This window comes from Callorhinus ursinus, unplaced genomic scaffold (assembly GCF_003265705.2).
Source record: "Callorhinus ursinus isolate GAN/ISIS: 27379988/994484 unplaced genomic scaffold, GSC_fseal_2.0 scaffold36, whole genome shotgun sequence".
In the NCBI taxonomy this organism is placed as follows: Eukaryota; Metazoa; Chordata; class Mammalia; order Carnivora; family Otariidae; genus Callorhinus; species Callorhinus ursinus.
The window spans coordinates 5,578,438-5,605,085 of NW_027397098.1; the positions used below are offsets into that span (position 1 = coordinate 5,578,438).

The 26,648-nt window shown below is 38.4% G+C and overlaps 1 protein-coding gene across 4 annotated transcripts in view; it reads left to right on the plus strand.

Moving 5' to 3' along the window:
• Positions 1-26,648, plus strand: part of USP6NL (USP6 N-terminal like) — a 288,797-nt gene that overhangs the window by 247,585 nt on the left and 14,564 nt on the right. For all 4 annotated transcript variants that reach the window (XM_073879915.1, XM_025853520.2, XM_025853518.2 and 1 more), the window contains 7 exons: positions 2,928-3,037; positions 5,612-5,660; positions 7,205-7,325; positions 10,097-10,191; positions 10,979-11,044; positions 11,137-11,236; positions 14,084-14,236. In XM_073879915.1, coding sequence (XP_073736016.1) covers positions 2,928-3,037; positions 5,612-5,660; positions 7,205-7,325; positions 10,097-10,191; positions 10,979-11,044; positions 11,137-11,236; positions 14,084-14,236 — 694 coding nt within the window. The remainder of the gene's footprint in view (positions 1-2,927; positions 3,038-5,611; positions 5,661-7,204; positions 7,326-10,096; positions 10,192-10,978; positions 11,045-11,136; positions 11,237-14,083; positions 14,237-26,648) is intronic.

The following is a 26,648-nucleotide window of genomic DNA, read 5'->3' on the forward strand; positions in this document are numbered from 1 at the left end:
AGATGTATTTGGGTGATTTTCTGCCTTTGAACTAAATTTTATTGTAAAGCACATTTTATCATGTCCTGTCAAACATTTTCTTTCTGTGTTTTGACATCTCATTTTTTTACCAGGAGACCTGTAGAACAATCACTGAAACCTCTTTACTTGCCCATTACCTTTAAAAAAAAAAAAATATGAACAGATTACCATTTTTAAACTAAATTTTGGTAATATCTTCTGGATCAACTTTTATCAGGGATAGTGTACAGTAATATTTTAGTGGTCGTGTGATTTTAACACAATACTATAAATATCTTCCTGTGTATTTAGGACTCGGAAGTATACTCTTGTTACTCTTCATGATTTTAAAAGCTGCAGAAGCTGCCCTTGTCTGAGCTCCCGCCTCAAAACATAGAGAGTACATGTAGTCGCAAAACACTTGACACATACACACATATTCCAGATAGCCTACTTCTTTCTACTTTTAGCTGAAGTCAGGAATTAGCAGTTATATTTTCATATGTATTTATTGGAGTTGATTCAGGCAGAGATCTGTATCACCAGTACATGGTAAACGAGTCAGTATGATATATGTATATAAATGCATAATTATACATTAGTGTGGTTAAGTATAGATTAATATAAATTTTAATCTCTTATCTAGTTCAACTTGGGAGATTAAATATCCTCACTCAGCTCCCTTACCCCGAAATGCCATGAAACTGACAGCAGGGAATTTTTGTAAAGGCAAAAGCCCACAAGGAGTAAGAAACAGGAGAGAGAGTGGCTGCCAGTGTCTGGAAACCAGACATACATTTACTAAACTCAGCAAACCCGAGAAAATGGAAGCCCGGGCTGGCTGATTTCGATCTCAGAATCTCCAGAAGGCTTGCTAATTGTCAACTGCAGGTGCCTCTGGGAGTGGAGGTGAAGCTCAGAACTGTGGAAGTGGTCCAGAGTCCGTCACAGAAGCAATTAGAGCCTCAACATCCCCCTCCCACCCTGGCCACAAGTCCAAGGTTTACCATTTGGAGAGAATGAACCGGAGGGCCTCTGGACCAGAGAGGACCCAGATGGTCCTGGGGGGCGAGGGGGGGGGAGGTGCGGAGAGATGGCACAGAGGAACTGCATATCCTGAGCTGGGGGCATCCTGGCCTCCTTCCCACGCTGCTCCCAGCATGTTGGCGGCCAGGTGCTTATCTTCCTGACCAGAGACCAGAAGAGACTTCTCTGAGGAATCTGCCCAGCCTAAGGACATAAATCCAGAGATACTGACTCCAGGGGAACCTCAGGGAAACTGCCCATCCAGATCATTCTGCAGTGGAGAGACAGTCGTGAAGCCCCACCTCTGCACACAGAGCTTGCCATCAGCTTTTTAGTGTTCTACTTTTAAATATAAGCAGACAACGAAATACCACTGTTCCCTTGAGGAAAGGAGCTAACATTAAAGATACACGAGAACAAATGGAAAAAAGAAACGTGTAAGAAACAGACTATAGAGCAGCAAGAAAAAAACTTAAAAAAAGATCACAAGTATCTTCAGAGGGATCAAAATAGATATTACATCCATAAAGCAAGTATAGAAGCCTATAAAAAGGAACCTTTGAGAACGACAAAGAGCTTATTAATCATAAAAAATTATAATAGAACTGAAAGATTTGAGAGAAGGTTTGAGAGTAACAATTGAAGGAATTTCCCAGAAAGTAGATGATAAATTCAAAGAGTTGGGAAATAATACAGAAAATATAAAAAAGTTGAATGACAGCCGGAGATGCCACACTCTAATAGTAAGAGTTCCAGGAAGAGGAAGTGGGAATGCAGGTGGGAGGGATGAGGAAATCGACCAAGGAATTACTGAAGAAATCGCTCCGAACTGAGAGACGTGAGTCTGAGTTTATAAGATTGAAAAGATCCATCGAGTGCCCAACCCTGTGGATAAAAATAGATGCAAATCAAGCACAGAAATGTAAAGTTTCAGGACGTGGAGAGAAAAATGCCTACGAGCTTCTAGAGAAAAAGCAGATTTCATACAAAAAAACCAGAATTAGAGCGGCAACACGGGAAACTAGAAGACAGTAAAGGCAGCGCCTTTTGAGCAAAAATATTTTCCAATTTAGAATTCTAAAACAGCCCACCAGTTAAATAAGAAGGAGGTAATATTATCAGACTTTTGAAGTTTTCAAAACAATTTATCTTCCATACACCCTTCCACAGGAGCAACTGGAGGATGTGCTCCTCCAGAACAAGGGAAAAAACCAAGAAAGAAGAAGATGTGAGACCCAGGGAACAGGGGACCCAAGCGAAGGAAGGCCTAGCCGAGGGTGAAGGGGGACCCCAAGACCCTAGCTGTGCAGCAGGCTGAGAGGTCCAGGAGCCCAAGGCCGGAGCAGGTTTGAAGGCTCTGGAGAGACGTCTACACGAAGTTGAAATCGGAGAGTACCTTTTCCATTGCGACAGCACCAGAGGAGATGGATGCAGTTTAAAGTGAGTTTGGGAGTGGATTAGCAACAAGCATGTAGAAAATGAAGCAAATCAAGAAACAAGGCAATGATTAGCTCGAAGGAAAACAAAAATATTGTGTTGGAAAGAAAAAAGAAATCCTAGCGGACTGTGTGGCTCAACTGTGAAGAGCTTTTACATAGTCTTAGCAAGGCAGACTCCAAAAGTGCTTCATTCCAAATTAGAATCTAACTGTATTGTTAAAATGGGAGGGGAAAGGTGGCGGGAGGAGGGAAGGGATGGGTGTGGGAGACATGGGGCATCGGTGGGAGGGAAGCTCTTCATTGTGTGCCTTTTCACATTCGTTGGTGAACCACAGGCATGCTTTTCCTAAACCAAAACAGTTTTTTAATGATAATTACTTTATGATTTATTTTCATGAGAATTGTTTTCAACAATTGATTTCCATAAAAATGTGCTTTCTTCCCCTCTTTTTTTCTCTTCAGAAATTAAAACACAGAGCACGGGGTTGTTCACCTGATATCAGACAAATAGACCTTGATGTCAACCGCACATTTAGGGACCATATTATGTTTAGAGACAGATACGGTGTTAAGTAAGTAAACTTTATGTTACGAAATGTAAGTAGCATTTATAAAGAGTATTTATTAAAGTCTTTGTTAACTTAAAACATGAGTAAGTAGAATGTCTTGTATGAACCATAATTTTGATGCAGGTCCTAAGGGTTTAAGCTTTTGTAGATCGTTTGGCCCGTGTTGAGTGAAACCTAGGATCTAGGCTCCCTTAAATTTTTTAACCTTGGACATAGTAGATGCTATTCGGTTGGTAAAGAGTCATTTTATGATCTGGGAATTCTTAAAAATATAGTAGCTACTTTTATTAAAATCTTAGTAAAGAAATGGGAGATTGTGTTACTTTTTGAGAACCATGTCAGCGACAAATAGATCCCTATAAACTTGACCCCAGTGCATAGCTGAAACTAAAACAAATGAGGAATGAATGACTGAAATGAGTATTATGGTTTACGAGTGAGAGTTTTGCGGACCTCTGTATCGGCTGAGTTCAACAGGAGAAACAGAAACCAGTAAGAGATGTGTATTCAGTGATTTGTTGAGAGGAATTGGCTTGTAGTGGGGGCTGACTAGGTGGATCCCTTATCTGGAGGGCAGGCCACCAGCAGAGACAGCCCGGAACTCCTGAGCACAAGGGGAGCTGCTGTCCACAGGAAGAGCTTCTTCAGGGAGGCCTCACATCTGCTCTTAAAACCTTTCACCCGATTGAATCAGACCCACCAATATTATCTAGGATCATCTCCCCTACTTAAAGTCAGCTGCTTATGGATTTTAATCACATCTAAAAAATGCTTTTTTACAGCAACATGTAGATTAGCTTTTGAATAATTGGGGGTTGTAGCCTAGCCAAGGTGACACCAGTGGCGTACTGACCAGTAGAGTACATCCTTGTCAACTCAGTTTCCAAATACAAGTAATACAAGGTCATACTTCACCTAACATGTTAGAACTCTTTTGCTGAAAGAACTGGACTGAAACTAGTCTAACCCTTTCCCCACAAGAGGATGCGAAGTCCTTGGTGATGTTTACTCTTTTGCTTTGACATTCTAAAACCTAAATACCGCAATATAAAATAAACTGTTAATAATACATCTGTCTAATATAGCTAATACATTAGATGGAAAGGGAAAAGGAAGGAAGACAAAAATATTTTTAAATACATATATATAAACACATATACCAAAATAAGGAAGAAATGCTCAGAATTGTAATCTATCTTTCTTTCTTTCTTTCAGATTTTATTTATCTATTTGAGAGAGAGAGCAAGCGGGGGTGGGGGGAAGGAGTGAAGGGAGAAGGAGAAGCAGGCTCCGTGCTGAGCAGGGAGCCCGATGTGGGGCTCGATCCCAAGACCCTGGGATCATGACCTGAGCCGGAGGCAGACGCTTAACCAACTGAGCCACCCAGGTGCCCCTAAGTCATCATTTCTGTGGCTGGGCACATAGTTATGGCTGGTTTCCACTACCCATTTCATATTCCCTTTGCTCTCCACAGGCACCTCAGCTGGTCACGGTTCTCAACCTGGTGGGGTGACCTAAATTTTAGTTCTGGACCTTCAGCAGTCCTGCCTGAATTAGATTGCCGTAGTTTTCCATTGACTTTAATCACAAGGCTTGGCTCTCATAAGAGACACCCCAAGTATTCTCCTGCATTCTAGTCCTGCTCTCCCTTACATCTGTTGTGTAGTAGCAACTCAGTTTCCCCTTAGTAATCAGGGTCAGTTGCTCCAACCAGTACGGTCACCTTCTTCTTTGCTTGTTGATTCAGAGACGAGGAGCCCAAAGCGGTTGGGTGGCAATCTCAACTTCTAGTCCAGTGGAATCACCGTGTGTCCTGCTGGAAACATTTCTCCCTTTGGAGCTAGGACTCCTAGACCAGCAGAGCTTAAGGCTGACGGGATGGGAAGCAAACAGTTGGCTAGTGGACTACGAGGGATGATAGTGGGTAGAGTCATCCCCCTTTCTGCCCCTTGAATCTTGGACCCCAGCGTCCTGGCTGCGGGAGAGAGAGCGCTAGATATTGGTGGCTGATTGAGAGCATATACGGCCTCCCAGAGGATGCCCCAGCCCTGCAAGGTATTGTACCTGGCCTGCACTGTAAGCGGGGCTTCACAGGGCCTCCATAGTTCTGTCAGGCTGGCTGCTCCTATGCGGATGATTTTGTAGTGAGAATAGTTGCCCTCCTTTGTGAAGCCATTTTTGTTTTTTGGTATACATTCTGTCAGAATGAATGTCAGGGACATCTGGGTGGCTCAGTGATCAAGCGTCTGACTCTTGATTTTGGCTTGGGGCATGGTGTTGGGGTCATGAGATCGAGCCCCTCATAGGGCTCTGTGCTGGGTGTGGAGCCTGCTTGAGATTCTCTCCCTCTGCTCCTCCACCCCCCTTTAAAAAAAAAAAAAAGAACGAATGTCATCTAGCCTTAAATTTAGACCGTACAGAGTATTTATTTACATTTGAGCTTGGGATCATTTCTTTATTACAGTAGTACTTTTGTCTGGATTATCTATTTTCAGGCAAACTTTCTTTTTTTTGTTTATAATTTAAAAATATGTGAAATAACCGAAATATATTCAATATAAACTTTCTTTTCTCTAGGCAACAGTCCCTATTCCATGTTCTTGCTGCATATTCTATTTATAACACGGTAAGTCGTAGCATACCCACTCAGGGCGCTTTGAGTTGTATTCTAAGGAACAGGAGGAACTCTTTGGGCACCCCCTGCCTCTGTGGATCTTTTCGAGGCTTCTCTGGTGACCTTGGGATCTTAGAACAGAGCTGATTCAGAAGTGGGAAAAACCACTTTATGCCAGGGAATCTCTCTCATTTTTCCCTCTTTCTCTGGGATTGTTCTGTTGTGGTGGTGTTTGTCTTGTTTTTATTTTACCGTGCTGAGAATGAGCAGGGATAGAAGTTTAGGAATTTGGTGGGCACATGAATTTTTGCTCAACCCTTGCTCACCCTTCATCACCCCTGGGAGTTTGTGTTTCAAGGTCACATTTTGTTTACTCAGTGAGGGCCAAATAGGAGACCATATGTACCTACTTGCTAACCCTAGGAGTAGGCTAAAAGTAAACTTTTTGGTAATAGAACATGTTGTTCTTAACATGTCTATCACTCAGTGGGGAGATGATAATTTGGGGAAAGATCAATTAGTGTTGAACCTAACGTGGATGTTAAATGCTTACTGACTAGGTTCTAGAGAGGACAACCTTGAACCTTGGGTGTGTAATTTCTTTTAAAACCTTTAAGTTACAAGAAATATCAAACTAGGGCAAGTTAAAAAAAGAATTTATTAAAGGCCTTTTTGTAGAAAGGAAACAAAAGTTGGGCCTCATGGAAATTGAAGCTGGAAAGTGAGAAGCCTTCACTGAGAAAGAGCTACTACACTTTCTATCTCTTCTACTCTGTGGCCACACGGTAAATGATTATCTCTGTAAACTGCTTGTTCTGCTGTTTCTCTCTCCAGATTGTTTTCTTTGCCTACTTTTCAGTTTTCCCATGGCTAAAATTGCACCCACAAACTCAACATGACCATTCTGTTTAAATGCATCTCACCATCTGATTACAGATATCCTGGAGATAGTGTATGATTAGTCAGTGCAGCCAATTAACTCTTCCCGTGGGGTCAAGTGACCTCTTCTGCTCCATCAGCTTTGGTTTATATGGCACAAACATGAACCTCTAAGGCCATATTACTAGCAGGGAATATGGGGAGAGTAGGCAGTTCTCAGAGAAGGAACACAGACTGGCTGGGTATCCCAAAATGTGTCTCTGTAAGGGCCAGGAAATCTAGAGGAGACAAGACAGCAACTTGGGAACTGTTACAAGGAGAGAAACTTGCCAGCATTTGAACAAAGAGGAGGGATATTGAACTGAGAATAATATATACAAAGGAAAAAGAAACTATTAGTTCTCTTTACAGAAGGTATATGGTATTGAGGGGGGACAATAAAAATACATGTAGCTTGACACTTTGCCCGTGCTTCTACATTTATTTTTGAATACAGATTTATTCTTTTATAGTATATAGCTCAGTGTTGTAAAACTGTGGTCTTTATCTGTAGAATTGTCCATTATTTCATGTGTCTAAGCATTTTCTGATTATTTTGTTGGGCAGGTTTTTATATGTGCATATGCATGTAATTGGATCTTAAAATCCCCAGTTTCTTTGTTCTCATTTATCTTCAGGAAGTTGGATACTGTCAGGGGATGAGCCAGATCACAGCTTTGCTCCTTATGTATATGAATGAAGAAGATGCCTTCTGGGCCCTGGTCAAACTATTCTCAGGCCCCAAACATGCCATGCATGGTAAGTAAACCCATATAGTTCACCAAAAACAATAAACAAGGAAGGGAGAAAAAGGTAAATTAAAAAACTTTGAAAGATGTTTGGTAGGGTTAAGTACAAAAACTTAATGTCTGGGGCTGTTCAGTCAATTAGTGTTTGTGAGTCATTTCTTATTTCCTCCTTTATTGAACTTTGCTAAATTTCTGTTCACATTTATATTCCTTTATGTTTACCTCAAGATACACTGTTGGCATTTTGAGATTCCTTCCTTACTTGCCCCCAGTCGGAAGAAACTCATTTAGGTTTGGAGGAATTTAGGAAAGCTATATTAATGGGAGAAATAAAAGATGCCTTTGACTAAAACTTCTAGACTGTCATGCAGTTTTCATTTCAGTGAAATGTGTGTTTTGGTTCTTTTAGCCATAAAATTGATTCCATTTTACAATAAAAGGCTGCTGATAACATGTTATGGGTACTTCACTATTTAATATCTCAAAACTTGCATGAACGTTTGGTTTACAAGTTAGGAGATTGTTCTTAATAACCTTTCCCTTATATCTGCCAAGCATATACAAGAAACTTTAGAGTTTAGATTGCATCTTCTTTTGGAAATAAAAGTGGCATTTGCCCATTTAATGCAAAATTATTTTCCCAGTGCCATCCATGTGATAAGACCAAGTTAAAAACAAATTTTTAACACGAATTGCTTGAAGAATAGATCATCTAAGTTCCTTTTGTGAGTAAACTTTTTGTGGTGAGGGACCTGCCACATGTTTAAAGTGATATTTTAACATTTTCAAAATTATGACTATAGTTTATTAATTCTCACATTCTTACCATGTGGTTTTGTGGTGGTATTTTGTGGGGGGCATGTGTGTCTGTGCGCATGCACGCACATTTGGCCATCTCCCTCACTTTTCCTTGTGAATATTTTTTAAATGAATACTACTACTAATGATAACTGTTTCTGGACACTTTGCATCCCATCAGTAGACTCCAAAAGTAAGACACAGTATATCAAACTGCCATCCAACAGTATCTTTTGAAAAGGCATCTTGAAGAAAAATAACTCTCCCTCATCCACCTTTATTTTGATTTACCATGGAATAAATGGTGTTGCTGATCTGTGTTGAAGTACAAAGGGATGTCACAGTTTCAGTAGTACGTAATTATGTGGAACACTGCCCAAGTCTAGGAAAGTCATTTCTTTTGAACACACCTGATAAGCTTACGTTTGGCAGTTGTCACCAGTCTGGTCTATAAAGTAATATTAATTTTACTATCCTAATATTTACATTTACTGTGCAGTTTAGGTCATTATTTTGGATAAGTTAGTATTTAGAGATATTTGTAAGTCTGCCTATGGAATTTTATCACCGAGGGTTGCCTCAGTTCTTTGCATCTCTTACATGATAGTGATGTCACTTAGAAATGTACAGAATAAAGTGAGGGCTGAAGAAAATGAGATTTTAAAATATCAAGTCTGGGATATCACTAACAAGTGAAGTAATGTTAGCTATCTTCGCATCCTTGAGCTAGTGTTTATTACTGAGGGAGGGGCATTGCCTTTTTTAAAATGAGACTTTTTCTTGAAATTCTTCTAATTCCCATTCCTATCAAATTGACCATCAAAGTGGCACAGATAGATACATAATGTATATTTTTTTTATGACATCAGAAAATGTTACTATGGGAGGAATAGAATCTCTATCTCTGGAAATTTTTACACATAAGTATGTTCCTTGGGTTCTTGGAGGAATGCAGTTTCACTTTTTGGAAGCAGGTGTTTTGTGGGGAGAAAAAATGGGACTCCAAGATCAAATAAGTCTGGCAGAGTGAGTTAATCAAGCAAACAAAGTTTCTTTAGTTTATAAAGCATGTTAGAAAGATTGAGAAGCCCTTATGCATCATGAATATGCCAGACAGGTTTGTGGAGCACACAGTACTTCCCCTGGATTCTTTTTAAAAAACATAGGACATCTATTAACATCTTTCAAAATTACATAAAACCCCATTGGACATACCTAATATGGAGAAATGTTAAATCTGTTGAGTGTATAACCTTTTTAATGGATCGTGTAGAATATCTGAAAGGAAACTTGTAAATGAAAATAGATGTAAAGTTCCATGAGTTAGATACGCAAAATCAGTACTAACTTAACATTTACCATTAGTTACTTCCGAGAAATCTTAGAGATTCTGTTGTATAATGAGATGGGATAAACTCTGGTTTCTGATAACAACATTGATCATTAGTGTCATTATGTCTTAGCTGATGTCAGATATCATGGAAGGGATTAAAAAGTGATTAAAGCCTTGGAAGCACGATACTAATGAAGTTTTTAGAGTAAGCCTGAAAACAACAAAATGTTTGTTATGTAGCAAATTGACAATAAAACAAAATAAGTCCTCAAGATTAGAATAACTTACAAGAAATTTGCACACTTAAGATATGCTTTAAGATACTTGAAGAGAACAGACAATCCTGGTAAATGGCTTCAGTTTTCATTTTTTTCTTGGTTTCTAAGTTTCCCTTTTAATTCAGAAATATTCTGTCCTCTTTTATATTTTTACAAGGTTATAGGAGGTCTTTACCAAACAAGTACTAGATTGCAAATTTCATTGCCCAGAGCTCACACACAATTATTTACTTGGTGGGGAGGACAAGTATCTTAGTAACTACTGGATTTTTGTTGTTGCTGACAGTTAAAAATGAAAGAAATGTGTTGCATTTTGAAAGGGGTTTTTGTTGCTATTGTTTATGAAATACTCTTTTTATGTTTGTATTCTAGGCTTTTTTGTTCAAGGTTTTCCTAAACTCTTGAGGTTTCAAGAACATCATGAAAAAATACTGAATAAATTTCTATCCAAGCTTAAGCAACACTTGGTAGGTAGATGTGACATTGACTTAACACCCACTTACACCAAGAATAAACCTAGAAGAATTGAGTGCAACCTTTGGGCCCAATTGCTTTATTGATTTGCGGTGTTGTCCATTTCATTTACTATGCATTTGTAATTCCCAGGTGTTCGAAGAGCATGAGATTTGTGGAATTTAGTATTGATGAACCATCACAGCCCTAACTCATAAAATCAAACCACTTCTTTGCAGATGATATATACAAATGGTGCAGTTTTTAACGATATGTGATTTTTCAGTAATTTTGGAGGCCTTTTTATTGCACCAAAAATACTTTAAGGGTCATACAAACTCTGTCCTTAGTGAACCATAGACATGTTCTACTATGAAACATGATAATTTGGTGAAGCAGAGATACTTCACTGTAAAATGTTATATTACAATCCTATAGAAGAAGGATTTATTCTTAAGGTGATTTGCAAAAGTGAGATGGAGGGAGAAAGAAAGTAAGGAGAAAAAACTAGAAATACTCCTGGTATTAAAGAGGGCACGTTCTGCATGGAGCACTGGGTGTTACGCACAATGAATCATGGAACACTACATCAAAAACTAATGATGTAATATATGGTGATTAACATAACAAAAAATTAAAAAAAAAACACTAGAAATACTCCAGCTTGCAGAAGATTTGGAATGAAATGGTTTTATGTTTAGCTTTGAGAGCTACCTCCAACAGCTTTCCTAACTTTTAGTATTAGGTTGTCATATTTTATTTGCTGCAATCCAGAAATTTGAAGTCTTTGTTTTTTTTCAGGATTCTCAAGAAATCTACACAAGTTTTTACACAATGAAATGGTTTTTTCAATGTTTCCTTGATCGTGTGAGTATTTCTTTACAAAACCCAATCATAAAATTATAAATACCAGACAAGAGTAAGCTGTTAATCTTATCTTGTTTTGTTTTTAATTATAGACTCCTTTTACACTAAACCTCAGGATATGGGATATCTACATCTTTGAAGGAGAACGAGTTCTTACTGCTATGTCTTACACAATCTTAAAATTACACAAAAGTAAGAAAATGTTTAAAGATTTCACAAAGATCAAGGCTTGATTTAACTCTGATTTCTCGTTCCTCACCCAACTTCAGATTCATTTTCTTTTAGTGGTGGATTTAAAAAATTCTTGAAAGTCAGTGAAGAAATCATGTTCAGTTGGTAATTGGCTTCCATCACTTCTTTCTCATGGCTAGAAGCTGATTACATTGCAGAGGTCTTTGATTTTTTTTTTTCTCTATTTCAGTTTAATTTTCCCATTTAAGCAGTAGAATGCAATGTGTTGGTTTCACTAATAATATTATTCTTACTAAGTGTTTCCTTATTCCTAATACTGCTTTTCATCAGTCTGAATTTCTGGTTTGTAATCAGAGAAGAGAGAGACCAAATAAACCAGGCCCTTAGTTCAGAAGTCTGGTGAAGACATTTTCCAGCACTGTTTCCTCCATCCAGGCAAAAGTGCCCATCTCCAAGCTGTAGACCAGAGATGGGCACCTCTCTTCCTGCTCATCTCTCTACTTGACTGCATTGTGGCCTCTGGGGCAAGTACAGTCACTTGTTGGGTAAATGCAATATTCGGTTGCAGTACTTCAAGGGCTCTATACATTTGGCATGTGGTGCCTTACTTTAAAAATCAAGAAATGAGAGTTTTCTTCTTGAATGTGAAGAACCTTATTCATCTTAAAGTCTCAGTTCAGTCTTTAAAATTACAACTCCTAGTCCGTCGTCTTGTAACTCTGCAGAGAGGAGAATCATTGAAAGCTTTAGAACTTCGCAGAGCACTTGGAGTCTAGGTCTTACAACGTAGTTTCACATTCACTGATCATTCTCCTCCCTTAGGTTATTCTTGAATGATTCTTCTGTTTAGCTTCCCAACTAAATTATAAGCTAATTGAGTACTCGGGGGTCACGTTTTGTGAGGTGTTTTTTTTTTTTTCCCCTACTGTGCTTGACGTTGCTCGAAGTACATGTTAGGTATTTTAATATAAAATTGTTTGATTGCTTATTTGAAAAGCAGGCCTTTGGATTGTCCAAACTTTAGAGAGAAATGAAAACTCCCTGTAAAATCAAGTCTGTATTAAAGATAAGGATTCAGAAGTGCTGTGGTTCATTTCCCTTACGCCCAGTCCTTACTCCTCCAGCATGCAGACCACAGCATCCAGAGAACTGTCTCCCAAGACTCACAATCTGTCTGAAAACCACGGGAAATCTGTCTCTGTCTCTTCCCCACCTGACCCCCCGCCGGCTCCTCTGCTCCCCTCCTCTCCCCGCCTTTCCTTTCTTTCTGGATTATGAACTGACCAAGATGTGGAACAAAAGTATACTTTTTATTAAAATATGTGCATATTGGTTTAATGTTCACTGAACAGCAAGAAAGTGGAAACATGATGTTGTATTTCTCCATAGCTCTGTTCTCTGTCTTAAATTATGTTGTAGTTATATGAGCCTTGATTAATTTTGGCAAGTGCAAAGTTTCTTCACCCTTTGCAAATAAACTTTAAAGCATAATACCTGCTTTATATCCTATCATATCATCACACTAGATAGCTGTTGGAAAAAAATGTGTCTACTGCTATGTAGTTTTTTCTCAGTTAGAAAAGCTCAAGGACTTACATGAAGTTTCTTCACCACCATATGAAGCTTTGAAAACTCAGGGCACCTTAACCAAGAGTTTAGCTAAAGCTCCTACGATTTTGTTGTTTTTTTCCCGATTGTTTTAACAATATTTAGAGATATTGTTATGGGAGGTTTATCACACACTGGTTTTAAATAGTAAAAAAAAAATAGTAATAACCTAAATGTCCAGTATTAGAGGACTGATTAAGTGAATTATAGTACATTATAGTATATCCGATGGACTCAAAGTATAATCAGTTTTTTAAATTGATACATGTGTACACACATCTACTCATAGGGCAGTGGCTAGTGGGATTGTAGCTGATTTTTGCTTTCTACTTTGTATCTGTAACTGAAATTTTTTTTAATTTTATTTTTTTATTTTTTTAAAGATTTTATTTTTTCATTTGAGAGAGAGAGAATGAGAGATAGAGAGCACGAGAGGGAAGAGGGTCAGAGGGAGAAGCAGACTCCCCGCCGAGCAGGGAGCCCGATGTGGGACTCGATCCCGGGACTCCAGGATCATGACCTGAGCCGAAGGCAGTCGCTTAACCAACTGAGCCACCCAGGCGCCCTCTTTTTTTTTTTTTTAAGATGTAATTTATTTATTTGACAGCACAAGTAGGCAGAGTGGTGTGCAGAGGGAGAGGGAGAAGCAGGCTCTCGCCTGAGCAGGGAGCCTGATGTGGGGCTCGAATCCAGGACCCTGGGATCCTGACCTGAGCCGAAGGCAGATGCTTAACTGACTGAGCCATCCAGGCACGCCTGTAATCTGAATTTTTTAAAATAAAACTAATTTCATAAGTAGAAATACAAATAAAGTTAGTAATCAGATTTTTTGGAAATTCTGAAACTGTAAATATAGAGACTTGAAATAGGTTTGCCTGTGGGAGGTGGAGTTCTATAACAGTAAAACAGAAAGCCCTCAGGTCATCTTGGGTGGCCTGTGTCTCTAAGAAGTGCTTGCTCTGGGTCAGTATCAATGTCTAAGGTGTGATGTTCTTAAATAAACCCATGAAAAGGTATTTAGCAGTAATCACCTCTCCCTGTCTCCCCAAAGAGTAGATGTGACTGCTTGGGTATCAGAAAATACCTTTATCTTATTGAGTATCAGTGATGTTTACAGTGCTGTGTATAAGTTGTATGATGTGCCCTTTTTAAAAAATACTGCACCAGAGTAGAATACATTACCGTCTCAACCTGAGTAACTGTTGACTCAGCATTTGTATTTCTCTGATTTGTTCTTAGAACATCTAATGAAATTGTCTATGGAAGAACTTGTAGAATTTCTTCAGGAGACCCTGGCAAAGGACTTTTTCTTCGAAGATGACTTTGTAATAGAGCAACTTCAGATTTCTATGGTGGAACTAAAGCGTGCAAAATTAGACCTTCCAGAACCTGGTAAGAAATATTCAAACACTTTCTATATAAGTCATAATTCAAGTTGGGAAATGGCACAGTGAACACAGGCCATTTCTGTTTCAGAACATAAGCATTATGTGTACTTGTGATGGCAAGCTGTTTATGGCTTTGTGCTTATTTTAAGAAAAAGCAAATAAACGCATTAATGAAATCTGCCTCTCCTAATAGAATAACTGTACTATCCCTGCTTAAACTTAGAATGTTTGGATGGCAAATATTGATCAAGAGAAGTAATCATGGTGCTTTAAATGAGCATAAACAATAACCTTTACTTTCAGCATCTCATTTTGTAAAACCATAAGGAATAGCAGAGAAAATAAAAGATCCATTTTATAGAAGAGGACCCAGATGCTGAAATGCTTTTGTCTGAAGCTACAGAACCAGCAGATGGCGTTACTGACACTACAGTCCGAGCTTTCCGACTGCTGATCCAGGCTCTTGGCAGTATGTCGCAGTGTAGATAATATATTTTATTCGCTTGTTTCAAAACCTCTTCCAGCGCCTCCTAGTAGATTTTCTGTGAGGTGCTGGGCAGGAGATTCAGCAACTGAAGAGAAAGACATGCTTCTTGTCTCAAGGTGCACACAGGAGAGACAGAATTTATATAACTGCTAACAAATGAAGTGTAAGTAAATAGGATAAATGGGGGAAGGATCAAAGGAAGGGTCGGATGAAAGGGAATAAAAAAGAAAATGTGGAAATATCGCAGCAGGAATAACTTAAAGTTTTGACCTGATATTACTTGACAAGAAATGGTTTCCTGAGAAAAAGTCATTTTTCGCCGATTTCCTTTCTTGTCTTTGTTCCAAGCCAATCCAGCTGTGATGCCCTCAGGTAGAGTTGGAGGTAGCATTTCCTGGTCAGTGTGGCACATATTTTGATGTCTTCTTGAAGATGTCTGTACAGAAAAACAAGCAGACATATGTTCATGGAAAGCACATCTTTTTCCCTTTGGTAAAAACCAAGATGCTCTGCTTTTAGTTACTTCATTTTGAGGGGTCTCATTGGTGTTCCTCCGAGTTCATTCTGGGTCATCAAGATTCACTAGAAAACAAACTGTCACAGTTTGATGGTGGTCAGAGGCCTTGTGCAGCATCACCCTTGCTAAGTGAGGACACCCTGCTTGTGTTCAGTGTACTAATGTCTGTTCCCCGCTGATTCTTTACCATAGCAGAGAGCGCCCGTGGAACAGCAGTGACTAAGTATTCGTGCCACTTTAACATTTATTTCAAAATATCTTGCCTTTTTTTTTCAAAGAGTCAAGACGTGTTTTAGTAAAAGACATACAGAGAGAAAATATATATATATATAATAGAACTATTTAAACATGAGAATAAAATATTGCAGAATAGGATGATTTAGCATCTAACTAGCAGCTGTTATTTTTTGAATACTTAGGATGGGCCACAGGCTACATGCATTATCTCATTTAATCCCTAAAAATAGCTCAGAAAAAGTACTCACCCGCCTTTTACACATGAATAAACTTAGTAGTATATAAGATCTTTTTACTAGGAGGTGGTAGAATGGGGATGGAGAGGGGAGTGCAGATAAAGGGAGAGGAAAAGATAAATAACACCAGGCACGTTGGCTAAAGCTTGCCCTGATCGTACTGATAAAGTGCCAAGTGGGGACGTAGTTCTGCACTTTCTAGGACAATCATCTGTCTCTCATCTGTATTTTTACTACTACTACATTTACTTTCTGGGCTTTGTGCTCTGCAGCCTGCCCAGTGTTATCCTCTTTAAATTACTGCAAGCTATATATGGAACATTAAGATAATTAAGTGGTCATTGTAGTAAGAAATTTTAACATCCTATCATCTTAAAAACACACATGAGCATGTTATTTCTTTGTGGCTCCTTTTGAGCTGCCTCAGTTTGCAGTTTGTTTTCCCAGACCCACAGAACACATGGTATTTTAAATTGTTAATTTTTTTTTCCTGGTTGGATAGAGTTTTCCATTGTTTTGATTCACATTTCTTTAATTTTGATTGAGTGTCTATCTTTTCATTGGGCATTTTAATTTCTTTTTCTATAAACTTCCCTGTTCATCCTTTGCCCATTTTTCTCTTGCTGTATTTATGCACGTTCTTCCTAAGTAAAGGAAATTGGCCAGTTTATTATATGTGTTATAGATACTTTTCATATAGAATTCTTAAAAATTTAATCCCTTTATGGCATCTCACTTCTGTGTCTTAGGTAAAGAATTTTCCACATGCTGAATGAAAAATTTTTGGTTGCCCACATTTTCTCTGCAACTTTTTTGTTTTTATATTTTTATGCTTAAATCTTTAGCCCATCTAGAATTACTTTTGGTTTAAGGGAAGAGTTTTAAGGGTGTGTCTTTAATTTCCATAAATTTGTGAATTTTCCAATTTTACTTCTGTTGATTGACTTCTAACTTCATCCTGTTGTGGTCAGAAAAGATGCTTTGTAGAACATCTATCTTTCAAAATGTGTTGAGACTCAATTTGTGACTTAACATATGGTGTATCCTAGAAAATGTTTCATGTGCACTTGAGAAGAATGTGTATGCTGGGGGCACCTGGGTGGCTCAGTTGGTTAAGTGTCTGCCTTCAGCTCAGGTCATGATCCCGGGGTCCTGGGATCGAGCCCCGCATCCGGCTCCCTGCTCAGCGGGGAGCCTGCTTCTCCCTCTGCCTGCTCCCCATGCTTGTGCTCTCTCCTCTCTTTCTCTTTGGCAAATAAAAAAAATCTTAAAAAAAAAAAAGAATGTGTATGCTGTAGTTGTTGGGTAGGGAGTTCCGTAAATGTCTGTTAGAGCCAATTGGTTTATTGTATTGTTTCCACCCTCTGTGTCCTCATCTTCTGCCTGGTGGTTCTGTTACCGTGGGCCGGGCATCGAAGTTTCCAGCTATTATTGTTGAACTATTTCTCCCTTCAATTCTCTCAGTTTGTCTGGCATATATTTTGATGGTCTATTATTAGGTGCACACATGTTTTCTGTTATTATATCTGCTTAAGATATAATGTTCTTTTTTGTCTCTTGTAACCTTTTTAAGATGTGTAGTCTGTTTTGTGTGATTTAGTATAGCTGCCCCTACTCCCTTTTGTTACTGTTCGCTTGGAATGTCTTTTCCATCCTTTCACTGTCAATGTGTTGGTATCTTTTGATCTGAAGTGAGTCTCCTGAAGGTAACATATGGTTGGATCATGTGTCTTTATTCATTCTGCCAATCTCTGTCTTTTGATTTAAGAGTTTAAACTGTTTACTTTTAAAGTAATTACTGATAAGGAAGGACTTCTGTCATTTTGCTATTTTTGTCCCTTATTTCCTGGGTTACTATCTTACCATTTGGTTGATTTTTTTACTGTGAAATGTTGAAATTACTTATTTTCTTCTCTGTATATTCCATAGCTGTGTGTGTGTCTGTGTTTAAAGGAGTTATATTTAACATTCTAAAGTTATAACTTTCTAATTTGGATTTGGATTAACTTCAATAACATATAAGAGCTCTGCTCCTTTACAGCTCCATCTCCAGCCCTTTCAGTTGTTGATTCCCCCAGATGACATCTTTATACAATCTGTGCCCAAAAACATAAACTAATAATTCTTTTATGATACTTTTTTTTTATTATTAACATATAATGTATTCTTTCAGGGGTACAAGTCTGTGATTCATCAGTCTTACACAATTCACAGTGCTCCCCACAACACATACCCTCCCCAGTGTCCATCACCCAGCCAGCCCATCCCTCCCACCCCCCTCCACTCCAGCAATAATCTTTTAAATGCATTAGTCTCTTAAATTATGGAGAAAACAAAATGTGGAGTTACAAACCGAAGTTACAACAATACTAGCTTTTAGACAAATAATTGTTTTTTTAAAAACTATTATTCTCTTAAATCATAGGAAAACAGAAAGTGGAGTTACAAATCATTGTTATAGTAGTAATAGCTTTTATAATTCCCCATGTTTTCACCTGTACTCTGATCTTTTTTTTTTTTTAAAGATTTTATTTATTTATTTGAGAGAGAGAGAATGAGAGACAGAGAGCATGAGAAGGGGGAGGGTCAGAGGGAGAAGCAGGCTCGATGCGGGACTTGATCCCGGGACTCCAGGATCATGACCTGAGCCGAAGGCAGTCGCTTAACCAACTGAGCCACCCAGGCGCCCCTGTACTCTGATCTTTATTTCTTTTTTTAATTTAAATTCAATTAGCCAACATATAATACATCATTAGTTTTTCAATGATTCATGAGTTGTATATGACAACCAGTGCTCATCACATCTTTCTTTCTTTTTATGCCTTTGAATTTCTATGTAATGTCCTTTCATTTCATACTGCACTCTTGAACATTTCTTTCAGGGCAGGTCTAGTGGTAACAGACTCCCTCCACTTTTGTTTATCTGGGAATGTCTTAATTTTTCCCTCACTTTTGAAGGACAGTTTTAACAGATATAGGATTCTTGGTTGATAGGTTTTTTTTTTCTTTTGAATGCTTTGAATATATTGGCTGACTTGTGGCCTCCAAAGTTTCTGATGAAAAATCTGCCTATAACCTTATGAGGATGAGGATACCTTTTATATGACAAGTTGCTTCTCTCACTGCTTTCAAGAGTCTGTCTTTTGAAAGTTTGACTATAATGTGTCTCAGTGTGGGTTTGAGTTCATTTTATTTGGAGTTCTTTAAACTTCTCGGATGTTTATATTCATGTCCTTAATCAAATTTGGGAAGTTTTCAGCCATTATTTTGTCAGATATTTTCTCTGCCCTGTCTCCCTCTCCCTCTGGGACTCCCATAATGCGTACGTCTGTCTGCTTGATGGTTTCCCTTAGGAAACCATAGTCCCTTAGGTTCTGTTCACGTTTCTTCCATCTTTCTTCTTTCTGTTCTTCAGACTTGATAATTTCCATTGTCCTGTCTTAAAGTTGGCTGATTCTTTCTTCTTCTGCTTAAATCTGCCTTTGAATGCTCTAGTGATTATTTAATTTCATTTATTATATTTTTCAGCTCCAGAATTTCTGATCTCTTTTTATGTGTTCTCTTTATTCATGTTATCATTTTGCTCATACATGATTTTCTTAACTTTATCCACATCTTGTTCTTTGAGCTTCTTTAAGACACTTGTTTTAAAGTTTTTGTCTAGTTTATCTACCATTGGTCTTTTTCAGGGACAGTGTCTGTTGATTTATTTTTTTCCTTTGAATAAGCCATGCTTTCCTGTTTCTTTGTATCTCTTGGGATTTTTTTTGTTGAAAACTGGGCATTTGTATACAGTGATGTGGTACCTCTGGAGCTTTCTCCCTTTTCCCCAGGTTTGCTGGGGTTTTTTGTTGTTTTATTGTTGTAGGTTGTGTCTGTGTCAAGGATCTGCCTGAAGTGTAAACTTAAGTTCTTCTCAGAACCTTTTCTGAAACTTTCCCTACACGGGAATAGTCACTTTCTAATTTTAGCCACATATGTAGTGGTTTTCGAATGTCCTAGTCTTTAATATCTGCCTCCCAGAAGGGGGAAAAAGTGAAGAGCAGAAAAAGGGGACTGGCCCTTTAAAGTCCCTGAAAGTCGCCTAGAGGGGCTTGCAACAGTGGGGGGCGGTGCAACCGAAGCGGCCTCCACCTCTCTGTCTACGACTCTCTGATGCAGCAGCCATCAGCAGCCAGAGCACAGCTCTCCAGTGTGTGGAGGACGAGTTCTTCTCGCTCATCCTGGTCCTCCAGGCTGCATGCACACTGCTCCAGGAACGGTGTGAAGCTGGCGTGCCCTGTGGCTGGGGGTGGTCATGGGCAGTGTCTTACAGGGCTGAGAGCTGAAGTTGACCAATATTAACTGCAGTTGACCGTTCAAGCCTTCTCCTGGCAGTTGTAAGCTTTCAGTAGACACCAGAGTTCCAGAGTAGTTCTATAGACAGATCCTAGGTGGGGAGACAGATTCCTGGTGCTTTTTATTCTGCCATCTTCCTAGAACCCTCTCCTTTTCAATGTATTTCTAATGTTATCGAGCAAGTTTGATTCCCCCGCATTTTCCAAGATTCTAGATTATAGAGTTATCAACAAATAATAGTGTTTTTTCTTCCTTTTAAATATTGATGCTTCTTACTTATTTTTCATCTCAAGAAGGTACCAAACTTACTGTTTTTTCCAAATTTAAAAAAAGTGGATGTTGAGTTTGTTTTGTTTTGTTTTAAATGGTTTTTAGGTACAAATGAGCTAATCTTTTTATTTTTTTTCTTTTTAAAACCTTTTAGTATGGTGAATTTTATTAATGTATTTTCTAATTGTGAACCATCGTTACACTTCTTGGATAAATTTCACTTAGTTGTGATAAATTATTCTGGTAAAGTACTGATGATTTATACTTGCTAATATTTTACTTAACTTTTTTGTTCTTGTTATTCCTGTGTGGATTGCAATTAACTAAAACTTCTGTGTATTATCAGGTTATTCTAGCGGCATAATTTGGAAAGTTTCTTCTTCCTCTGTGTTCTGGAAAATTTTATGTAGTATTAAAATTGTCCCTTACCTGTTCAAAATACACTTAGGAAACTGTTTTAGTCTGATATGCTTGTTTTGTGGGGAATCACTCTTTAATAACTTTATCCTTTCCTGGTTATTGGTTGTTTTGTTACTTGTTTTGTCTTCTGAGGTCATGGTGCATCATCTGTTTTTTCTTAGAAGGTTGTTCACTTCAGTTTCTAAATTTATTTGTATAAAGTTCTACAAAAAGCTTTTCAAACATACACAAAAGAGTGTTAAAGACCCCCCAATGTATCCATCACACAGCTTATTGAATAATTCTTCAGTGAAAAATAAAGACCTCATGATATTTCACCCTAAACACTGCAGTCTCTGTGTCTAAGAAACAAGGACTTTCTCCTGGCTAACCACAGTGCTGTTATCAAACCTCATAAAAATAACAATATAATTCTCAAATATGATCTAATACCAATTCCATATTAAAAGTTTTCCAGTTATACCCAAAACTGTCTTAGCTGTTTTTCTCCACCAGGTTTTAGCCAGGGACCCACTTTGTTTATATGCCTGTTAGGTTTCTTAATTTGCAACAGCATCTTCCTCTCCCTTGCTTCTCACCCCTACGTTTTATTTTACTCCTTTGTCAGTGACGTTTCCCATTGCCTCAGAGAATGAATGTCACCTATTTTGGAGTAGTCTGAATTTTCTTTCCAGTAGTCATTCAACTGGTTCCTGTAGCTTCTATATTTCCTATCAGCTTAGAAGTTAGATGTAGAGGTTTAATTAGATTTGGATGAACTAAGGGGCAGATAATGACTAGTTTTATTACTGTCAGTGATACTTCTTGATCCCTGGCTAAAAGGTAGTAAAAACCAGATCTCTTTCTTTTAAAAATAAAAGATTTTTTTAATTGCAAGAACTTTTCAGTTAGCAAGTGATCTGTGGCATAATGTTTTGACACTTTACAGATATCCACTTTCCTTTTACTCTTTCCCGATGGTTTTAGCTTCCATTAATAATCCTTGCCGAAAACAAATATTTTGTTACAGATTGTAAAGTAGTAATTTTCAAATTCCATTATTTCTTTTACATTTATCGACAGATTTTCTTCTGTAACAAAGAGTTTTCTCTCCTTCATCAACAGGGGCTCTTTAGTTACCCTAAGATGTATTTCCTACTGAAAAGGCAGAATAAATGCTTAATTGTTTTCTTTTACCAACTTTCAAAGGTAGGAGTTGATGTTCTTGATTATCTCCAGTGGCAGAAAGTGAGCTTTTGTTTTGGCTTTCTCACTGTGAGTCCATGGAATTTGATATATTCTTCATATTTCAATCAGATATAATTATTATTGTTTTAATGTTCACATTGTTCTCAAGTGGGATCTCCCTTAAACTGATTTCTCTGTTCTTCTGACTCAGCACTGTTTGTCTTTAAATACTTCCTTTTATGTGCAACAAGATATTTCTGGCTTACCCTAAAAATCCCCTGTTCCTCAGATTTATTACACAAATAATTTATGAATATAGCCTCATAAGAACTCTAAACAATCTTTGCAGTATGTTGAGTGAAGTATGAAGGTTTTCCATTACTTCAGGTTGGGGAATATTCTTTGAGTCCTTTTCTGTTGCTTTTACATATAAACTTGTGTTGAAAGCACTTATATTTACATAACTGTACCCAGCTTTTTCGTAACTTTTATCAACAAATGTTTCCTTCTCTTCCGAATTTGCTGTTTATATTCTTGTTTGTGTTGTTAGTCTTCGTTTGTTAGGAGTATATCAAGCCTTTCCTTTATGTCGCTTATCTGATTTCTAGCCATTTGTGCTCTGTCTTACGTTGTTTCTGTTTTATTAATTCTATCATGCCTTTCTTTTTAACCGCTGCTGTAGTAAACATGTATAAAGCAGTTAGAAAGTTTCAGCTCTCCATCTCTTAATGTAACTCAACTCTGAAGATCCCAGTTTAAATAAACTGTATGTCGAGTTGACAAGTAAAGCATTAAACTGACTGCCATTGTTTCCTGCATACCCCGTTGGCTTGCGATCTTGAGGTGGAACTATCCCTTGGTTCTCCTCAGCTCTCTATCTTCTGTTCACAGGAGGCCGTCTGGCAAAGATGTTGTCAGTTAGGGAAGTCACTCAGGTTAGAAAGCCCATGTTGATCCACGGTGACTGCCCATTCGGCCCAGCTCTAGCTTATGGCCATATGACCTTGAAGAATCAGGAGCAAATTTTTCTTAGAATAATTGAGAGAGCCATTTTAATTTTTATCTCTTATTTTAGGTATCAGAAAACATGAAACTTAAGGAACCTTGTTAAGAAAGGAAAGCATTTTGTTGCTTTTAGCTGTGGTACATGTCCTTTTTCACCCTAGGGAAATTGGGATTCTTTATTTTGTCTCTTTACAGCAAAACTTTGCCAGCTTGAGGATTGCCTTTTCTCTTTCGTATGGTTTTTTTGTAATGGTAACCAAAAGTTTTGACTGGAACAGAGGAAGAAAATGTTCATTTTCCCATTTTTCCTGCATTATTTCCTATCATGGTAAAATGTTCAACTTTACCCCATCTTCTTAGTCTCCAGAACCTCCCCGTTACCCCCTCTTACTAGCACTCCATCCAGTGACAGTCCGTTCAGACGTTCAGACACCAAGTTCTGTGTTTCTTTCGATTCCTCCTCTCCAGCCTCACTCCCGGGGCTGCATCGTCTGCATCGGAAGCCCTGACTCCTGTGTTGCTCACCTCCTTGTCTTGCCAGAGTCATCTGGTGAAACGGCCAGCCCTTCAAGGGGTACTTTTGTGCTCAAGGGAAAAGATCCAGGCTCCTCAGTTTGACCTAAGATACTCTCCCAGTCTGCCATCTGCTTTTTCTCCTATTTCCATACTTCCTACCTCCTCAGACACTTTTAACATAATAACAATAATGGCAAACTTTTGAGTCTTATATGATAGCCTTCTTGCAAAATGCTTTCTTTACATACACGTGTCACTTAATTTTTTTCAACAGCCCTTTGGAATAAGGTTATTGACTCAGGTTTGTTAATATCCTCGAGGACAGTTTTTGGTGCACAGAATTATTGAGGTTTCTAAAATTAGTATTTGGTTTCTTATAGTTACAAATCCCGAAACCTAGTTCTTCTTTAGTTTGTTAATTCAGCTTATAGAAGTCAGTAGACTGTTTCTAAATCTGGGAAAATTTGCCATTCTCTTTTAAAGGGCACGTTAATGTTTGGTTAATGTTAATGGTAGTTAATATATGGTTCCATTTAAAAATGAACTCTTATAAACATTTTAAATTGTATTTATAAATTTAATATATGCAGTTCCTTAAACATCAACTTTTAAATTTAAAAACAAAACCTTGCCTGGTTCTTAAATAACTTCTAAATGTGATAAATTTAAGAATTTGCTGAACCTCGAGTCCCTTAAAAATTAGTTACACTACTATTTATAAATTTCAAATCATAAGTTCAAATCAGTGACTTTTAATTGGCATAAAAAAGCAACTTGGCCAAATTCTCTTAATGTAAATATGTGAAATACTAAATATGGACAGATTCCTTAAGGCAAAAAGTACAGAATTAATCCTGTGTTTAATTCTCTTCAGTTTTTCTGTGCTTAATTCTAGATCTTTATGAATGAAAAAATGAATTTCAAATACATTTGAAAGGTACTTTGTCAGTTGCAGTACAAGCCTGGACTCCAGCTGGATTTTCTTGTCAGTGACTGAACTCCCACTTCTTATTGTCACTGGGTCCATGCCCCTCACATGGCTTAGCCACATAGTCCGGGCACCGCAGATCCCGCTTGCACATCACCTAATTCTTTGTTCTCCTTGAGGAAGTCCGCAGCTTTCCACCCAGGAGGATTGGACTTGTGCATTTTTTGGCCTTTTACTTTCACCTTTTACCTTTAAAGGTCTTTGAACATGATGGAGTCCTGTGTTTCTTTGTTTTTTATCTGGAAGGACCGTAAATCTTTTTTTTTTTTTTTAAGATTATTTGTTTTTACACGCACGAGAGAGAGAGAGAGAGCCCCCGTGCGTGTGCGCTGGGGTGGGGGGAGGGCAAAGGGAGAAAGACTCACCGCTGAGCAGGGAGCCTGATGCGGGGCTCCATCCCAGGACCCTGGGATCATGACCTGAGCCGAAGGCAGACACTTCACCGACTGAGCCACCCTGGCCCCGTGGAAGGACCATAAATCTTATATTAAGAGACATTATTTTAATTTTGGAATAGTTTTCATGCTCGTTCTGCCATCAGTAGTAGTAGTAGTAGTAGTAGTAGTAGTAGCAGCAGCAGCAGCAGCTTATAGATGAGGAAACTCGGGCTTCAAGGTTAAGCACTGCCCAAGGTCCCACCCCAGTGACCAGGCCTGATTGCCACACCAGCACCATACCTTAAGGCTGACTGGCTGCCGCCCCTCAGGGTCCCGCTGCCGTGTTGTGCGCTCCCAGTTCTTTGCCTTGGGATATGCTTCTCCCGCAAGGGTGCCCTGAACAATTCTCCAGGTGCCTCTGTCCTCCTCCATTCTGTTTTAGTTTTCACGACTGGCTTATGCATTATCTTCTCTTTCTGAAGCCTTGTCAGCCAGTTGCAGCCTCCCAAATCACGGAACTCAGACTCCCGGGGTTTTGTACGCGATCCGCACCCGGTGCATGCTCCCAGTGCTTTGCTGCTCATGTTCACTTGACATCTGTGTTGGACAGTGAGTTCTTGAGGACAGTGACATGTCTTCGTGTCACCAGCACCTACTTCAGTGCCTGGCATATAACAGACATTCAATCAGTATTTTTTCTTTTCTTTTTTTTAAAGATTTTTTATTGATTTATTTGAGAGAGAGAGACAGCGAGAGAGGGAACACAAGCAGGGAGAGTGGGAGAGGGAGAAGCAGACTCACCGCTGAGCAGGGAGCCCGATGCGGGGCTCAGTCCCAGGACCCTGGGATCATGACCTGAGCCGAAGGCAGACGCTTAAGCAACTGAGCAACCCAGGCACTCACAATCAGTATTTTTTAATGAACTAATGAAGTTTTAATCTATTTTTTAGATAATGAAGACTACCATCTACAAAAGGTTAGCTAGTATGAGGCAGTTTTTGAGGTAATGGGACTATTTTGTATCGTGATTACATACACACACACAAAGGAGTCAACTGTGTTTGTCAGTTAAAAAAAATAAAAACTGTCCCACTTTTTGAGGGCTTAGGTGGGTTTTCACTTATTTGTTTATATAATAGAACTTGATATTATACGTGCTCAACAGTTTATATACATATATATATATGAATTGAAACACTAGGAAACACAAAGTGCAGATTTAAAAAATTAAGTTATTTCAGGGGCGTCCAGGTGGCACAGTCAGTTGAGTGTCTGACTCTTGGTTTCGGCTCAGGTTAGCTCTCTGCTATGGACTGAATGTCGGGGTCGTGAGATCAAGCCCCGCGTGGAGCTCTGTGCTCAGTGGGGAGTCTGCTTGAGATTTTCTCTCCCTTTCCCTCTGCTCCCCCCCACGCTTGTGTGCTCTTGCTCTAAAATAAATACATAATCTTAAAATTATTTCACAAACATCTATTGAATTTATGTGGCATTATATAGATTTATAAATGTGTTTAAATAATTCTCTCCTTTCTGCTTCCCCTGTCTTTCAAGTTTTGTCTGATGAGAAAAAAAAGTCAAGCCTGTGAACTGACTGTGATAATTAAAGGACCTTTTTTTTTTTTTTTTTTACTATTGTAGCTGTAAATACAGCAAACTACTTCACTACAGAAAGGAGGTATGATTGTTGAAGGTTATAATAATCCTTGAGTTGTATATATTTATGGCTAATAGTACATTAAACAGAAATAAAGCCATTTGATTTTTCAGATATAAACTTGGAATTGCTGATTTTTGTGACAATATTTTCAAACTCAGTTGGACTTAATATTTGATCTGGAAAGGAGTAAGATGACTCCCA